General features: G+C 40.1%; 1 protein-coding gene across 6 annotated transcripts in view; it reads right to left on the bottom strand.

Moving 5' to 3' along the window:
- PHACTR2 (phosphatase and actin regulator 2) overlaps positions 1 to 19826 on the bottom strand; it is a 225049-nt gene that overhangs the window by 104622 nt on the left and 100601 nt on the right. The window contains exon 1 of one of the 6 annotated variants that reach the window (XM_045842643.1): positions 578 to 796. The exons of the other annotated variants lie outside the window; for them this stretch is intronic. Coding sequence (XP_045698599.1) covers positions 578 to 623 — 46 coding nt within the window. The 5' untranslated portion in view covers positions 624 to 796. Of the gene's footprint in view, positions 1 to 577; positions 797 to 19826 lie in introns of those variants that run through there. 6 annotated transcript variants of the gene reach the window in all.

The raw sequence follows: 19826 nt of genomic DNA, 5'->3' as shown, positions 1-19826 counted from the left end.
CCCAAATTGTATAGCTTGTGTGTCTAACATAAACAACACAAGAATCACTTGAAACAATCAATTTTTTTTGTAGTTAGTTACTAAGCATTCAGCGTTCTGCCAGGGGAAGAGAAAGCACGTCTACTCCAAAAAAAAAACCCACAAAAAACAAAAAACCACCAAACCAGAAATAAGCTGAAAAGCTTGAAAGAATTCAGTTCTGGTCTGTTCAGAAACCAAGCGTAAATACAGAAAAACCTGTTGGCACGTTTATCTTTCTAAGTTTCGCGTTTTAAAACCACAGTGCTACGCAAATGGCGTTTCTCGTAAATTTCAGGCTCAGAAGTAATTCAGATAAAGACCGAAGAGAGGCATCCCGTGCAGAAAATGGAGCCTGTGCCTTTAAGGTAAAATCGGCTAGATCCCAAAAGGCATTCCACTTTTCCACGACAAAGAGTTTGGGGCAGCGCTGCCTCTCGGGTTTCTCCGAGGGACTCCGCGGGTTCGGGCAGAGCAGGACAAGTCGAGGAGCCCCCAACCATCCAGAGCCCAGCGCTGGCCGGCGCCACGGAGCGCATCGCGTGCGCCCGGGACTCACCACTGCCCGGCTGCGGAGACAGCGTGGAGACGGAGGTCTGGCCCATGTCTAGGGTCCCAGGGCCAGGTCCGGCGATCAGGCGGCTCTTTTGATCCTTCGATCATGGGTCCACTCACAGACAGATTTCCAAGCGCTCATTTCCCGGTCTGTGCGGAGCTGCCCACGGGTCCCTCACCTCTCTCCTGCACGGGTCTCAATGCCCTGCCGGCCGCAGCCGGCGAGGCGGATCCTGCCCAGCGGATGCCTGTCATTCCTCTATGCAGATTAGCCGGGGTCAGGGGTCACGGAGGAGGAGTGAGGGGGAGAAGGCCTGAGGGAGGAGAGCAGGGGGCAGTGGGGGACCTAGGAGTGGGGAGGGGAGAGGTCCGAGTTCTGCGAGACGAGCACATCCCCTCTCCCACCACGGTAGTAGATAGTTAAGGCGACTCCCTCTTAACTTAAAAGGTCCAATGTCAAATGATCCTTTAGTGCTGGAAGAAAGGGAATTACTTAGTCACGGTACTTAATTTAAGAAAATTTGTTTCTTTAGTTAACTTCCTTCCTAACATTGTGTTTGCAGTATTACAGCACTGTTATGTCTCTTTTTTTGTGCATTTTTTCTTATTTAAAAAAAATTATCTTCCTTTTAACAAATAGAATTAAAAAAAAAAAAGAAACCCACCATTGGTGGCCTCAGTCAAGCTGCACAATAAACCTGAATGTTGGGTCTATGTGTGAGATTGATAAAGCACACTCTTCGCCCTTTCCCACCTAAAGCCTGGGAGGCTCACCTCTCCTACATCACAAAAGAATCACTGAGGACTGGGAGACCACATGGTAAGGAGTTTGAGGTATATTGACACAATAGGTGAAGATAACAAAAACCACTATAATTTATTTTAAAAGATAATATTGCTCCAAAATTTAATTAAATTCTACTATAATATCCTATCAAATCTCAGTTTCCTTCAAAATATGAATATAGTCCTGGCTGGGTTGCTCCCTTGCTTGGAGTGTCCGCCGGTGCATCAACATTTGCCGGGGTCTGGTTTGACCGCCGTCCAGGCATCTATTGGAGGCAGCACATTGATGTTTCTCTCTCTCTTCCTCTTTCTCTCTCTAAAGTCAATAAATATATCCTTGAGTGAGGATTAAAAGCAAACAAAAAAACCCCAAAATATGAATATGAATACTCTTGGTATTTACAATTGATGACTAACTAGTATGATGAGTAATCTAGGTCATATATACACAAGGGTTGGCAGAAGTTGGTGTACAGTTGAGAGGACACAAAACAGAGCTCATTCTGCTATCATTACTTGTTTATTATTGTATTGTTTTCCATACAAACAACTATAAGCCTACTTTTGCCCCAGCCTGTATGACCTAGAGAGGCAGAGCACACTGAATGACACCTGATGTGCCAGCATAAACCGCGGACACTGGAAAAGAGTGCTAGGTGCTCTAAAAAAATTCCTAAAACCTTGGGAATCCATACCTGTGAAAATACACCTCAAAAATAGCAAAGCATAGTATTTTCAGACAAAAGGTAAATAATACATTTCAGTACCAACACACAGATGTTCATTACAGAAAATGATAAAATTATTCTAAGAACAACATAACAAAGTAGAAACTGGGATCCTTATAAAAGCATGATAAAATGGAAAATCACTAAATATCTGGTTAAACGCAAAAGATTAGATGTATCTTCGTGTTGCTTTATTTCTTAAGATATTTGCTTGTTTGTTTCATCATAATTGTCCTAATTTTTAACATCCCGAAAGCCCACCCTTGATTGTGGGAAAGCTCCCCACCCCCCCCGCAAAATAGAGTGATCAATTACCTACTTCCCTTTGCCTAATTCACTCTTGAGAAACCCTGATTTTTTAAAAGTGCAATTGAGGATTAAGACGTGAGTTCTAATTAGGATACTGAAATTAACCCTAATTAAATTTCCTTAAAAATGCAAAAATGTATTTTGGGCTCACATCCCAACCGGGGAGTTCAGCAGTGAAAGTAAACAATTATAATGATTTTTCCATTTCTTTGCTTTAAGTTGCCTTCAAACAACAGCAAAAAGCCCAGGTTTAGTGTTCTTTCAACTGAAATTGAAAGGAGGGAACTCGTCCCTCTTTCTTCCATTGACAGAACCTAATTAAAAATGGAGATCACTGATTAGAGGAAATACATATTAAATGTTGCACATTCAAATATGTAAATATAATTATTTTTAAAAATGGGAAAAATTCAACTTGGAGATACAATATTTTTGCTCTCATTACTTCTTTTTCTTGAGGAACAATAACACGTCTCTTTTATTTTCTTCTACAGGTTCTTATTTCAAACATCAAAGTGGTACTACTCCATCATTCTAGTCTTTTGGTATTCACTAAATCCATCTATATTTACTTATTCAAAACCTTTCATGATTTGCTAGTTAATATAATCTTAGCCTCATCTGGGATTCTTATAATCCCCCGATCAGGTTACGAGCTTTTCTCTGAAACTTTTCCAGTTCCATTACATTATCCATGAAGCATGTCAACCAAAGCCGCAGGAAGTGGGCACTGGGGTTCCTTTACATGGCGGGACACTTACTCGATTTGATTTTCAGAGCTTCCGAGGGGGCTTGGCACCGAAGGAGCCCTTCTACCACAGCTAACAAATTATTCTAATGAACACAGACAAAGTCTACAGAAACCACTAAATTTCATTTCTAAGTCATAACATACAGTTTAGAACTCAACACAGGTATGTAAATATAACTTTCCCCCAAACTGCCTTAATCTTTTCTAAGTCTGCTGTTATCCAACCAACTCACAGTTGTTTAAGAGATCTGGGTGTTACTCCTATGGGTCTATAGTTTAAACGGTGGGAATGCTGAAGGTCATCTGAAAAATATGGATAGTTCTCTCTTACCTCTTTCCAAGGAATTTATAAAGATGCTAAGTGAGATTAGTGCCAACATTTAACTCTGACGAAGCCATCTATAATTCTTCCACATTTATCTCATTGACCCTGATATTTGGACTATATTTCTAAACCAACCTTTATCTAGTGATACTGTAATATTTAATCAGTTTTATTTGGGGTAGTGGACAAGACTGACTTGTGATTTACAGCGTTCGCCAGTCTCCAAGATGTACATACTCCTACAATGGCCAATTCAACAAGTAGCCCAGCAGCTTGCAAAATTTATGTCAACTAGTTTGCAAAATTCCTGGACATAAAGCAACTGGCTTGTATGAGCTGACTTCAGCATACCACTACTTCCATCTTTCATAATTCACTGTCACCAAATCATACCAGGACTGCGTTTGAGGAATCACTTATGTTAAGCCTTCCTAAAAATACAGAGTGATGGCATCTGCTGATTTTTCCACTAGCAGTGTATCTAAATATTTTTCAATCCTTGAAAAAACTTCTGTGATTTATCCATTTAATTCTGGTAAGAAATTAAGAGTGGATTAGTTAGAGCTTCCTCTCCCTGAAACTGGACTGTCTGTGAACAAAGAGGAATACTTACTGAGATTTTCAAGCATTCTGCCCTATCACACAGACTTCACTGGCTTGTCTGATGCAAGGGTTATTGAACGCACCCATCTGAGGGAACCAATGTTACACCTGCACTCCTAATGAATGGCAATCACTGTCTCTACTAGCTAAAAAGTTAAAAGCAGACATAAACCTAAATTTGGGTATCTATTTGTGGAAAACTTTTCTACTAGGTCAAAGTGAAAACAGCAGATCTATACACTCTAGTGGCTAGAGGAGATGGTTTACAGTAACTACTGTCACCACTACTAAATCCTTAGGTCACTGCCAGCCTGTCTAGGGGGCCAACCTAGACTTGGGGTGGGAGAAAGAAGGAGCACTTCATCCGTAGGGGCATGGCTACCATGACCACACATGCTGGATGTTGGCTCTGCCCAGATGCTGCCAGCTGCACTAGGACCATTTTGAGACACCAGCATCTGGAGGAGAGAAGGGTTAGGAAGGGTCTCGGGAGATGACATGATTGATCACAGCAGTGGTGGCCGTGGAAGCCACAGTGGCAGGTGATGGCTCTGTACAAGTAGGTGAAGATTCTCTTACTTGGCACCCGTATTCCTGAATTTAGCCATGGAGAGCCAGTGAATGACTGACATTTCCTTGAGTAGTGGAGACTGTAGTCTCAGGGAGCCCTTTCTTAGTGGGAAGGAGATGAAACTTAGTAATTAACACTTAGAAACTGTCCAAATAGGATTTTTAAAAATATGTTTGTTTTCCAGATACAAATGGTCAGACAAAACAACAGAAACTCACAGATTATTTAAAGCATCATTTTAGCTAATTATTTTCTTTCCAATTATTATCAGATTTATTAAAAAGAAGAAAACTATCTTTTCTCCCCTCCTCTGATGGAGGTGCTAGAGGGTAATTTTTAAGCTGCTTATTTTAACACAAGAGGCTCTAATAATTAGGTAAAAGAATATACAACTCAGAAACTAAAAACTGATGTGCAAAACATTTTAAACACTAAGGTGGTTTTTTTTATTAGAATATCCACTGTTTTTAAAAAACTTTGTATTACCCCAAAACTTGGATACATTTTATGAAAGAGTTTACTTTAAAATATATAACTACTAAAAAGCAAAGTTTTAGTATATCTTATAATTTCACTTGAAAGTCTGTATGTGTAGCTAGTATTTACTTTTAAAAAATATTACTCTGTAGCAATTGCAACCAAATGTTTCCTATGCTGCTTATTTTGACAATTCTGAGAGATTTTAATTTTAACATGGTAATATAAACAGATCAAAGGAGAACTTCGGTTAAGAAAAAATGACATCTTTGGGCATTTGAGTTATATTTTGCATCAGTAGGAGAGAAAACCACATTCCACAAGTATTAGAACAGGAAACAAACCTGTAAGGCAGGCTTTTCTTTCCTATTGTTCTCATATTTTTATATGATTTATTTCCTGAGTTTTCCTTCTGCTGCTTGCTCAAGCTAAAAGGATTAAGAAAATACCCAGGTCCTGCCTTTGTGCGGGAGGGTGTGTTGTGTCTCACGTGTGCTCGCTTACTGATTGAGCTGGGCAGTTGGAAGATTTACTCTGGCAAATAAGGACCTCAGGGGGCGGAGCTGGAATTTCCTTTTCCAAAAACTTTCCCCCACCCCAGGAAAACAAGGTATGCAATTTGCTGCATTATTATTGCCTAAGAAAAAGAAGTTACTCATTCACTGTACATAAAACTCTGATCACTGCTATAAAATTAATAATCTTTAATTTACAGACCAAAAATCCACAGAGGACAGTCCTTACAGACATCTTTAATAATTACCGTACAGTTTACAGAAAATAATTGTTTTAAATAAGATCCAAATCACTGTTGTATTAACCATTGCATCCTCCCTTAGAATATAACAAGGTGCTGGGCACACACAGGGCACTTTACATTTTAATTACATATGTGGTAAATAAGGCAATAAGCATTCAGGTTATCTACTCAATTATAGCAACTTGAAGTATGGATGGGAAAAAAAAGTCCGTTAGGATATACATACGATTGTGGTAACAATATGTGGACTCCATTGCAAGACAATATCAAGTCTGGCAGTGAGTATAAAAATTTCCTTTTCCATGCCATTTTATTAAGAGTCACCTGGATGTTCAACCAGAATTCACAGAGGACCTCTTGTAGGGACCAGCACCTCTGGTGCGTAAAGGTGACGTGAGGTATAGACATGCCCCCGGTGGGATTTATAGTATACCCAGGGTGGGGCAAAAGTAGGTTTACAGTTGTTCCTATGGAGGACACTACAATAATTAATGAATAACACTGCAGGAATAAATTGTGGCTCATGTACTCACAACTCTAAATCTACTTTCGCTCCTCCCTGAACAGCAGTTATGCCCTGTTTGTGGGGGATACATTCCAAGATCTACACCGCCTCCCCACCGTGGGTTCCTCAAACTTTAGACAGTACCAAACCCTAAGTGTACTATGTTTTTTTCCTATATAGACAAACCTATAATAAAGTTTAAGTGATAAATTAGGTACAGTAAGAGATTAACAACAACAATTGTTAATAAAATAGAACAATTGTAACAACATACTATTAAAAAAGTTATGTGAATGGCTTTGGCGTCATTATGAAGTAAAATAAGGGTTCCCGGGACCTACGCACCTGGACTCTGCCCCAGTCAGGCTGACAACCAAGAGGGCCACTCGGTGGTGAGCAGGCAGGGAGAGCACACAGCCTGGGCACGGGACACAGGGATGCTTCATATCCGGGACAGGAAGGCGCGGGCAACTCGAGATTTCGTCTCGCTACCAGAATGGCAGTAACGTAAAATTGGTGAATAGTTTAGTTTTGGAATTTCCCATGTAATGCGTTCAGACCACAGTTGACCGTGGGTAACTAACACTGCGGACAGAAAGACCACCGGTGAGGGGGTACTGTACACGGCGGAGGGGGTGGTGTGGCTCACAAGTGAATGATCACCACGGTGAGTACTGGCGGGGGTTTGCTCCCCGGAGAGTTGAGAATGAACGACAGGCTTAGCGAGGGAAGGCTCTGAACTTGATTGATTGTTAAATCCAAATCTTTCCCATACAGAGTCAACTATTCTTTCTCAAGATGCCTCAAGACCATAAAAGCACTTCTTAGATCAAAGAAAGATTAAAGACTGATAATGCTATTAGTATTAACTGTTTGTGTTCATTTATTGCTTATAGCTTTTTGACAAATACTTTTAAAACCCTAACATCTACCCGTTTCAAATAGTTCGATGAATTTTGGTAAATGTACAGTACAACCGCCAACGCAATGACGTTTTAAGAAACTCTGAGGATGCCAAAGAGTTCCCTCGTGTCCTTTTGTGCGTAAGCCCCGCCCCACTCCTCCGGCACCAGGCAGCCACTGGCCTGCTTTCCATCCCTAGCGGCTTGACTCTCCTAAAATGTCATATAACTGGAGTAACATCATGTGCTGTTTTTTCTATTTGGCTTCTTTCACTTACTATTTTTTAATACTCATCCATGTTGTTGTACGTATCAGTATTTTGTTCCTTTTTGTTCTGAGTAGTGTTCCATTATATAGCCATTCCCAAAGTTTGTATACCCATTTACCAGTTAATGGGCATATGGGTTATAGCTGTAATTCACTGCATTCCTATTCTGTGAAAACACATAAGGGTCTATATCATATATGCATGATAGTTCTATATAAATAGGAATTCACTATTGGTTCATCATTCAACTAAAAAATATTTATTATGTATATGCTTTGTACCAAGTTCAGTTCCAGGTACTTGAGATATAGAATTACACAAAAAGTAAAATTGTCTAAACTTATAGAACTTCCATTTTAATGAGACAACAGAAAATGAGAAATTAACATAACGAATCGGTAAACTTCATAGCAATTTAGAAGAAGAAAAGTGCTGTGACATAAACAGAGGAGGGGAAGTGAGACTGGATGGGTGTGTGATGGTCAAAGCAGTCCTGCTGACAAGGTGATATTGGAACATAAACGGGAAGGAGGTGAGAGAGTTAACCATGTGGCTATTTGTGGGGGGCGGGGGAAGTGTTCGAGCAGAAAGACCAGTGGACATAAAGACAGGCGTGTGTGGTTGGAGCAGAGTATGGGAAGGGGGGCTGAGAAGCCGATTATGAACCATGCAGGGCTTTGTAGTTGACCATAAGGACTTCGGCTTTTACTACAAGTGAGACAGGGAAGCAATGACAGTTTTAAACAAAGGAATGGCATGATCTGGGCTATATTTTAAGATCCTCATGGCTTCTGAGAGAAGGATAGGACAAAGCTAGAAGCAGCGGGACCAGGAGAGAGAGCAGGGTTAACCCTGGCTAGGGATGACAGTGGCTTAGGCCACGTGGGCAGCAGTGGTGCTGGTAAAATTCTGGGTACATTTTAAGGTACAGCCAAGTTTCTTCATAGGTTGAATGTGGGGTGTGGAAGAAAAGAGATGAAGCAGGGATGACTTCAAAATTTTATTTGAGCAATCAGAAGGATGGAGTTGCCATTAATGAAAATGGGCACAGCAGTGAATAGAGTGGGTCAAAATTAGAAGTTTAATTTTGAGATGTTCAGTAGACATCCAAGTGGAGAATGAAACAATCCTAGGTGCCATGAGAGAAAAAAAATCTATCTCTACCTAGGCAACCCTAGTGCAATTGAGTATCAACAATATGGAGAAAGTCAAAAAGTAGTGAGTAGAAAAGGCAGATTCTACTTTGAGGAATCACAATAAATCCAAGAAAACAATAGATATTTTTTAAAAGATTTTATGTAATTATTTTTAGAAGGCGGGGAAGGGAGGGAGAAAGAGAAGGAGAGAAACATCAATGTATCTCAGTTGCCTCTCACACGCACCCAACTGGGGACCTGACTTGAAACCCAGGCACGTGCCCTGACTGGGAATTGAACTGGTGACCTTTTGGTTCACGGGCTGGCACTCAATCCACTGAGCCACACCAGCCAGGGTGAAAACAACAGACTTTTATTTTGGGGGTGTAATGGAGAAATAACTGTCAACTTAGAATTCCATACCCAGAGAAACAATCATTCACTAAAACCAAATAATCACTCACTAAAAGAGATTGATCACTAAAGGAACTACAGACTGTTCTTCAGCAAGAGAGAAAAGAAGCCCAGATTAAGGGTGAGATGCAAGAAATAACAGTGAGCACAGAAGTGGATAATGTGAGGCGAATTAATAAACTCTTGCTATGTAAAATGGAAAAGTACTCAGTGAATTTTTAGCATGACGGTGTTGAGGTCTTGATTTTGACCAGAAGGAGTTCAGACAAACTAAAAATGTTTGACTTTGTTATAAAAACGTATTGTTTCAAATAATAAGAAAAAGAGTAATATGCTTCCAAATCAGGAATTTAAAAAAAGGGGATATAAAAAAGTCTCACGAATTCAAATAATGAGAAAAGAACGTGAGAGCAAACACTGAAAAAGAACATGGTAAAAAGACGGCACAAATTAAGATGACGGACGCGGGTCCAAAGCAGTGAATGCACAAACTGCGGGAGGAATATTCTTATCTGAGGACAGAGACCGAAGGACTGGAAGGAGCAGCAGTGCAACACACCTTCTATCTGCCAGTTTTAGGAGACGCAGCAGAAACAGCAAAAGCTAGAAATAAAAGTATAAAAAATGCCTACCAAGGAAATACTCAGCAAAGGAAAATTAGTATACCAATATCAATAAATGATTAATTAAAGTTGAAATCAAGCTCTGGCTGTTGTAGCTCAGTGGATTGAGCGCAGGCCTGCTAACCCAAGGGTCTCTGGTTCAATTCCCAGTCGGGCCACATGCTTGCGTTGCGGGCCAGGTCCCTGGTAGGGGTTGTGCAAGAGGCAACCACACACTGATGTTTCTCTCCCTCTGTATCTCCCTCCCTTCCCCTTTCTCTAAAAATAAAATAAATAAAATCTTAAAAAAATAACGAAAAAATAAAGTTGCAGTCAAAATAATAAGTAGCATAGGGGTACTATTATATAATGATAAAAAGAATAATCTAACAAGAAGATAGATAAAAAATTATCAACTAGTATGCTATGCATCAGAACCCTGAAGTAAAAAATGCAGAAACTAACAGAATTATAAGGATAAATTGACAAAGCCGTACTATATGGAAAGATTTTAACAAATCAAAAAGTAGTAAGACCAAAATGACAAAACATTTTAATGGCTATGGATTTGAACAATCCAACTGACAAGCTGGTTGTAACAGACGTATGCAGAGACCTGTATTCCTGAAATAGTAACTATATATCGAGTAAATACTGAGTAATAATAGAAATCTCAATTAATTTTAAAGAATTCATATAATACAAACTGCTCCGGTCTGGGTGCATGCAAGAATCAACCAATGAATGCATAAATAAGTGGAACAACAAATCGATGTTTCTTTTTCTCTCTCTAAAAATCAATAAATGAGAAAAATTATAAATTATTTATTCAGGGAGAAATAAAATACAGAAATAAATTGATAAGTATTAAACCGATGAAGCTAAAAAAGACAAGAAGAAAAGGAAACTAGAATAAGTAATTGAAATGTAGCTGAAGAAAATGTAAGATGAAGAACAGAAGAACAGAACAGAAATGTAAATTATAAGAACTGAAACATCGCTAATGGAAGGCAAATTTATAAGTCATGATTTTGCATTCAGGGAAAATACAGATGCATTTTTAGTGTTATTTAAACCACTTCCATTATTAAATTGCTCAGCATTTTATAACTAAAAACAGATGAAGACCTCCTATCCACTGCTTATTTTCATTTCCTTTAGACTAATACTTCTCTGTAATATTTTCATTTGTAGCACAGTAGCATCTTTGAAACTTCAAATGATATCTTAAGGGAATCACAAACAAAAGTAGTAGTTTCTCATATTTAACAAGCTTAACTTCAGCTGTCCTTTACTTTTATGCTTCTAGTATTTTAAAACAGAAAGAAAGAAGAAGCAGTAAAGTTTGTTCCTAAAAACATAGTTTTATTAGGACTCAAATCTGACTTTAAGACATGGCGCCAAGTAAAACAACCCTCTGGAGAAAGTTGAGCATATTGAAGAGACCTTATAATGCAAAGTGAATTTCAGTAACTACAAGTCACTTCTCAATTAAGGAAAGCTGACACATTCTTCAAATAGGTGAAAAAGGTGGGAGCCAAGCAGGGGGGTGAGGTGCCCTGCAGGTGTTCGGACTTAATCTTTCATCAAAACAAGATTTATTCAGGAAGAAATCACAATTAAGAAGTAGATACACAGTGGGCTTGGAATACTGCCACTCTAAACCCGCATACCACTCTCCAAGCATCCAGAGGCTTTTTTACTGAAGGGTTTTCATTCCCCAACTTCTCGAAGCAGAGAGCTTTCAATTATGAGAGGGCACAAGGGAAATTTCTGCAAGTCACGGAGGGGCCCACTATAGAAGCAGCAGCAATCTATATCTGAAATATTTATGGTTATACTTTATTTATTTATTTAGCAGGGGGAAATGCTATGGATTTTGCTTTCTCTAAAATATTCCAAGACCCACATAAAATCCCAAAGAGTTCACCATTTCTTCAGATTATTTGATTTCTTTTTTATAGGTTTGCATAGAGTGTTGTTTTGTGAAGATGCAGTAACACAGTGGTTTGTTTCTGTGAACTGGTGCTGAAAACAATATTCACCTATATTTATTAATAAAACAGTCATCATTAGTATACATTTCCCACTTGAGAGTCTATGATTTTGGGGTGATAATTTGTGCTTTGTTTCAAAGTTATATGTTACCCTGTTTTACCTAGAGTTTTTCACCTAACACAAAAGCACTACATAATGGGGTATTCCATTATTTATGTCAACATAGAAATACCTAGTACTTTACCCTAAAAATTGAAATTACCATCTGAAGAGTGAGACGTTCTCTCCCAGCTGGACAACACTGCAGTTCCTAAAAACTCAAGGCATATTTTTTCTTATCTTCTATCGAGGATTCCCTCAAAGCCTTTGTTCACCTCCCTCTTCTACAAACTTCTAGAGGACTCATCCTTCCTCAGGTTTTATTTTTTTATGTCTACTTGGGTTGGCTGATTCTTAGTATCTGGCCTCTGATTGTCCTATATTTTATGTTTTCAAAGACACATTGGCTTAGGTGTCAAATTTTCTGGGACCTAAATATGTGTATTTCCACAGCAACCTCCACCAGGGAATTTATCCCAAGAGTGTCTCCTCAAGTGTCTCCTGCACTGGACTGAATGAACATCCTTTGGAGGCTGTGTCCCTGTTAACCAATATAAGACCAGCACAGCACCCACACACGGGTAAGCGCTCCTGGGCATGTATTTTATATATGAATGAATGAATGAATGAATCTGATCCATATCAATGAACTCCGTAGATCTGTGGGAAATAGGAAAAGGAAAGTGAGATGCAGTGAAAGTACTGTGGGGTTCACTGTCTGGCCCAGCAGTAAGCAGTAGTGTCAACACAACCGCATTTACTGATCAGTACTTATGGGTTGGTTTGGGTTTTTTTGAGTCAGTAATGGAGAATACACAGAATCTGAATATTGCCATCACCTAATGAATACATACATTTACAGTTTCAACATTCCCCGTTAAAGCTTTGTTCAGTTACTCCACATCTTGTTAAAAATTGATTTGGTTAAAATAGAACAGTGCTAAAGCTAAATGGGAATGTTCGTTAATGCACAAATCATGGTGTACAGGTTAACAGACTGGAGGGAGAATTCTAGTTTACTGTTTTTGCAGGAAGGAAACATGTGACTAAGGTAACACAGGAAGTGTTTCAGAACACCGGGGGTGGGGCGGACGGATGCGAAGGTGGCTCCCCGGCACTCACACGTTGTGTAAGCCCCTTCCCTTGTGTGTGTGTGGGGGGGGCGGGATCTGACTTTCTTCTAACCAGCAGACTGTAGCAAAAGTGTATGTAATTATATGCAAGGGCTTAGATTACGTAAAATCGGATCATTTGTCTTGCTAGGAGACATTCTTTTGGTGGCTTTAAAGCAGCAAGTTGTCATGTTATAAGTTGCCATGTGGAGAGGGCCTTCGAGCGGGGAACCTCTGCTCACAACCAGCAGGAAAGCGAGGCCTGTGGTCTGGCATTGTGCTAGGAATGGGATGCTGCCAGTAGTGCATGAGCTTGCAGGCATGTGCTTCCCGAGGCAAACTATAGGTGAGACGATGGCCCTGGCTGACACCTGAGTTGCTGCTTTGTGACATTCTGAGACCCTAGGCAGAGGACCCCATCAAGGTTCTGACACACAAAAACTGAGAGCTAATATGTTGTTTCAAGTTGCTGAGTGCTGGGTAATGTTGTTATGCAGCAATACATAACTAATGCAGGTGGGAATATGGATTATCTGAAGGGAAGTAAGATACATGAGAAGGTTAGTTGGAATTGAGGGAGAGGTATAGCATGCAACGGGAAGGAAAGACTTTAGCAGCTGAGAAGAAAGCCAGATGGTTAAGTCCACACCTTTCCCTTTTGCGACATTAAAGAGAGGCAGAGCCAGAAAAATAGACTACAGACAACAGTTGAGAAGAAATGTAGTTTGTATATCAAAATGTATGGCTTTTGTGAACCTATATTATTTTTCATTCAAAAATATTATATACTGGACACATGAACTGTCTGCCCCACCCAGCATATCTGAATTACAGAAGCAATTCTTAGGAAGTCACGTAAATAGTTTAGAGCCCAAAGTGTGAGTCTAAGTTCCAAAGACCGTGACTGTGACCCATTCTCGACCCTCAAACAATGACCTGGACCCACATCTGCAGCTCTTAGCCAATGTGGCGGGTGCCTGCTGTGTGTATCACGTCTAGAAGTATAATAATATAGTATAATGTATGGGCATATATCATTCCATCCAGTTACCATACCAGACTTTTTAAAATATGGACTGAAAGCACAAGAAGAGTGAAACTATTCTCTCTCTATCTCCTATTTCACCTCCTATCTCATCTCCTTCTATTGGAATGCAAGCTCCATAAGGAAAAATGCATTTTTTTTGTTCTATACCTTATCCCCTTGCATGTTCATAGCAATCAGTAAATACTTGTTGAATTAATGAAGTGGTTCCATCTTTCCCTATCATTTCCTCATTTGTAAGATGGGGGTGATAATGATAATATCCACCTAAATTAACTGTAAGGATGAACTGATGTGTCAAATGTGGCATGATTAGCACATAGCCCTGTATATAATAACTGATCTGCACTGTTAAAGCACATTATTTAAATATACTTTGTTGAAGCGATCTGTTAGGAAAAAGAACCTGAGCACCATAATTCATTTCCAGGTACAGCAGAAACTTACCATTAAGGGGGTTCAATTTCAGGTTAAGTTCACACTTACATTTAACCTGAACTTCAAGAATTCAAACGAATTTTGAAAGAAGTTTGGATATGGCAGTACACCTCCAAAATAACAGAGGACTTAAAGTCAACAGGTTAAATGTGATTTTTGCTATAAAAATGTACATGAAATGGTGCCTCTTTAATCTTATAAATTCAGAACCAATCTAGTCCAAACTGTAACCCAAGTAGAAATCCCTTCTGACTTTCTAATCCAAGTGGCTGGGAAAAATTTCAAGTCTTTTCTATAATTAAAAAGACTAGACACCAAGTGTTGGGGCGAACATATAGCATCTTGGACTCTTCATTCATTCTTGGTGCAAGTGTAAAATGGTAATTTGGAACTTGGAGATTTGGTCTGGCAGTTTCTATTAAGTTAAACATACACCTATCCAATGATTCAGAAATTCTACTTTTAGGCATTTATCTGAGAGAAATGAAAACATATATCCACAAAAAAACCCAGTTTAGAATGTTCCTAGCAGGTTTATTCATAATAGCCAAATATCCATCAACAGGAGAGTGGATAATATATGTAGTGTTACATCCAACAGTGGAACTCAGCAATGAAACTCAATGACATGCTCCCCGAACCTTCTCAGAAGTTCAGGACTTATTCCCGTTCTGCCAGGGTGTTGCTGGAAGTCAGGCCTTAGCAGCTGGGGCAGGGAGATTTCCTTGGCGGAAACAAACATCCTTCCCCAAACCAGCCCCTATCCAAGGCCTGATCAATGGCAGGGAACAGAACTTGCCACAGCTGGAGACGACTCTGCTGAGCCATCCAGCTCCAGCACTCCCACTGGTGGAGAGAATTCTACCACTGAATGTCCCATGCACAGACGGCAGCTGTCACGGAGAACACCCCCTGGGAGCAGCTGAGGCTGGGGTTGGGCTTCACAGCTCTGCTCTTCCCTCTGCTCAACACTGCTGCTTTCGCCGCCCTTCCAAAGCTGTAGATCCCAAGGGGCCTCCTGGGTAAATGCCCTGCGTGCTACTCTTTGTCCCTTTCCAGGGAATCCAACCTGTGTGAAACTGCTGATAAGCCCAACAAAACGGATGACCCTCCAAACCATTTCACTGGCTGAAAGAAACTAGACACAAAAGAGTATATAGTGTATGATTCCACTGATAGAGTTCTATGACTAGACAAACTAACGGAGGGTGAAATAAGCCAGGACAGACTTGGTCTGTCAGTGGGGACTGACTGGGAAGGTCCACGAGGAAATTTCTGTGATGTGAATATTCTATATCTTGGGTTGAATGGGTGTATGCAATTGTCAAAACTCATTGAATGGCTCTCTTAAATTGTGTATTTCACTGCATATAAATCATGCTCCAATACAAAAAATGTAAAAAATTAAAAAGTATCCACTTCAAACTTGGTTCAAATGAAAATTAGGGTCATTTAACATTCAAAATATTTAACATTTCACTATGGTCAATCAAATCTCTGTTCATGTGGAATCTGTCAGTTAGTTTTTTGAGCCTAAGTCTGGAAATTAACATGTCTGTTGTGCATTTCTTTGTGGGCTGCAAAACTGATAGACATATTTTTTTCTATTTGAGTCATTCATTTGAAATGCTTCACCATCAGTTATTGCTACAGAGGCCTGTGAAAAATCATGAAATTGCTTCTTTTTCTTAAAAAGGTTTTATTTGTTTATTTTTGGACAGAGGGGAAGGAAGGGAGAAAGAGGGAGAGAAGCATCAATGTGCAGTTGTCTCTTGCGTGCCCCCAACCAGGGACCTGGCCTGCAACCCAGACGTGTGCCCTGACTGGGAATTTAACCAGCAACCGTCTGGTTAGCAAGCTGGCACTCAATCTACTGAGTCACACCAGCCAGGGCATGAAATTGCTTCTATTATGACATTTATTCATTAGTCAAAACTTGGGTATAATATTCATTCAATCACAGATTCATCTACCAAGATGCTCCTTTAGTACTGATCATTAAGAGAACTCTAGATCAGATTATGAAGTAATAAAATCATAGAGTTTTGGAGCTGGGAAAGACTTGCGTGCGACCCCTTAGGCTGCCGACGAGGAAGCTTAGGCTCATCGGAGGTAACTGAGCTGTGGAGGTCAGCTGCCCGGCCTAGGTGGGAGTAGACTGACATCCCCACACACATCCCACCAGGCAAGCCCACCACGCTCTCTATGCCTGGACTCCTCCGAGGGTGGCTTGGAGAAGGAAACCAAAGAATGTATTTTATCCCGTGATTTCCTCTTCTCTCCACCAATTTTTAAAAAATTTATTAATGCTTTTGGGACACACAGAGAGAGGGAGATTTGTTGTTCCACTTATTTATGCGTTCATTAGTTTATTCTTGTGTGTGCCCTGACCAGGGATAGAACCCACAACCTTGGCATATCAGGACGATGCTCTAACCGTGCCAGTGCCCCTCCACCAACATTTGCTTAAAATGCTCATTTTGTAGTCAGTTTAGAATAAGAAGTTCAGTTAGGGGAATAATGAGCTCTTCCTTGATCTTGACAGAGATCTAAGTTGTGCCATAAACGAGGAGAAGGCAGCAGACCTGCCACCTTCCCTTTTGTCCGCCTCTCAGACGGCAACGGGCTGGAAGAGAGTCTGGTGAACAGTAATTATATTCGATGCTCAGTAAACAGGTTTGGCCAAGAAACTGATGACATTTTATTAAAATTCTAAAGAGCTTCCGCCTCTAGTGAGAGATAACGGCTAGTATGTGGTAAGAGGTGCAAATCTGAGAGCAAAGTCTGAAAGATGAACAAAAAGTATAACGCAAATGCAAACTCTCTAGGGCAATCATCTCTTTCTCTCCAGATTTTCCTCGTAAATTCTGTGGTTTCCACATAATATGTGGTAAATCTTTTTTTCCCCTCCAAATAGTTTCTTTCTAAGAGACACCCGGGAAAGCAGATGAAGGCCAAGAGAAGAGAATGAAAAATACGAGGAAGCCTACAATTAATGACATACTCTATCCTCTCTACCCATCTATTTTCTTGTGGTTGTTTTATTGTAACATCTTAATTGAGATATATTCCCATAGCATGCAATTCGCCCATTTAAAGTATACGATTGAGTGTTTTCAGTTTATTCACAGAATTGTGTGACCATCACTACAACCAATTTTAGAATATTTTCATCACCCCAACAAGAAACCCTGTATCCATTAGCATTATTCCTCATTTTTCTACAATCCTCCAACCTTGGGCAACCACTAACGTACTTTCTGTCTCTAAGGATTTGTCTGTTCCAGACATTTCATATAAATGGAATCATACAACATGTGGCCTTCTTTCACTTAGCACAATGTTTTCAGAGGCCATCCATGTTACAACATGTAACATGTATCAGTACCTCATTTATTTGTATTGCCAAGTAGTAGTTCATTGTACGTCTATACTAAATTTAATTTATCTGTTCATCAGCTTGATGGGCATTTGGGTTGTTTCTACCTTTTGGTTATCATGAATAATGCTGCTATGAAATTCACGGACAAGTTTTTGTTGACCATATGTTTTCATTTCTTTCATGTGTATGGCTAGGAGTAGAATTGCTGGTCGTATGGCAACTCTAAGGTTAATTGTTTGAGGAACTGCCAAACTGTTTTCTAAAGTGCCTGTACCATTTTACATCCCCACAAGTAGGGTCCCAATATCTCTTCATCCTTGCCAACACTAGTTATTATCTGTCTCTTTCATTACAGCCATTCTAGTGGGAATGAAGTGGTATCTTACTGTGGTTTTAAGTACATTTTTCTGATGGCTAATAATACTGAGTATCTTTTTATTTCTCCATTGGCAATTTGTGTATCTTCTTTGGAGAAAGGTGTATTCAGATTCTGTGTTCATTTTTAAGTTGGGATATTCGTCTTTATAATATTGCATTTTGATCATTCTTTATGTATTCTGCATACAGGGCCCTTATCAGATAGATGACTTACAAAAATTTTCTCTCATTCTCTGGGATGTCTTTTCATTTTCTCTACGGCATCCTTTGAGGTACAAAAGTTTTTAGTTCGATCACGTCTGGATTGTCTATTTTTTCCTTTGTTCCACATGCTTTTGGTGCCATAGTTAAGAAACTGTTGTCTATTCTAAGATCATGAAGGTTTACCCCTATATTTTCTTCAAAGAAATACTATTTATTTAGCTTTATTTCTTAAAGGAAATAATCAGTGTTACAGCTTCAGCTCTTAAATTTAGATTTTTGTTTAACTTTGAGTTAATACTTTGCATATGGTGTGAGGTAGGGTTCTCCCTTCATCCTCTTCCATGTGGAGGTGCTGTCGCCCCAGCACCTTTTGCTGAAAAGATGGTTCTTTCCCCTCATTCAGTTGTCATGGCAACTGATTGGTCCTTGATGAAAAATCAAATTTCCATAAATGTGAGGGTTTATTTCTGGACTTTCAACAGTCTTCCTTTTATTCCACATATAAACTACTTCTAAAAAATACAGTTGGCACATGGAAGGCTACATTAATTCTTTCAGGTCGCTGGTACAGTCTGTCCTCAAAGTATTATAAAAAACAGCTTGGAGATTATACCTTCACCATCTCCACAGAAGATAAGGGGTTTGGCAACAGCAGTGTAGCAGCATCCCATCGTCTCACTTCAGGCAAGAAGGCGAAGTTCATGGTCAGGAGCTAGAGTGTCCCTCATTACACGAGGGTGGGAAGACCAACTCTCTTTGAACAGCTTTATTAAAATCCAAAGCCAAACCTTAAAGCAACCTGAGTTTCTGAACACGAATCAGCTTCCTGATATGGCCTGGGACACACCCTGTCTCCGAAGGCCCAAAGCGTAATTAATTACAGGGGCCACCACTGAGGCAGCTGGGACCAGAGGCATCAGGACAGATGCTGCTATAGCGAGACAACGGTCATACCCTGCGCAAGCACGAGCGCCTCTCCCACACTGGAAAACTGCCTGTCACAACTTTTAAGGGAGAAGAAGGAGACTGCTGCTGTGAACACCTGGTGCTTTTCTATTGTCTGCCAGGAGCTCCCGGCCTAAATCTTGCTGGAAATAGCATGCATGTTCCTGAGTTGGGGCTGGGCGCTGTTCCTGCCCAGGGCTCATGAATTACCTACCCGCTTAGACTGGCTGCTGAAAAGTCATGGAATTTCACAGAGCTGTGAAAATATTCACACACACACACACACACACACACACACACACACACACACTCAGTCCACCAGAGTAGACAAACGGTCCCAGTGTGACAGCCCAGGCTTAGCTCCGGGTGGGCGTTCAACCTTATTTCAGCCCCTGGGGGTGGACGTCATTGTTTCTGGTGAAACCACCCTCGGCTCTGCTTACCTCACAATACACTTTCTGTTTACACTGGAATTGTGAGTGCTGCTCACCGTTATCGATAGGACTTAGCAGCC

This window comes from Phyllostomus hastatus, unplaced genomic scaffold (assembly GCF_019186645.2).
Source record: "Phyllostomus hastatus isolate PE091 unplaced genomic scaffold, TTU_PhHast_1.1 phas_contig_40, whole genome shotgun sequence".
Taxonomy (NCBI): Eukaryota; Metazoa; Chordata; class Mammalia; order Chiroptera; family Phyllostomidae; genus Phyllostomus; species Phyllostomus hastatus.
The sequence above is the reverse complement of the archived record's forward strand: the minus strand, read 5'-3'. Positions and strand labels throughout refer to the sequence as shown.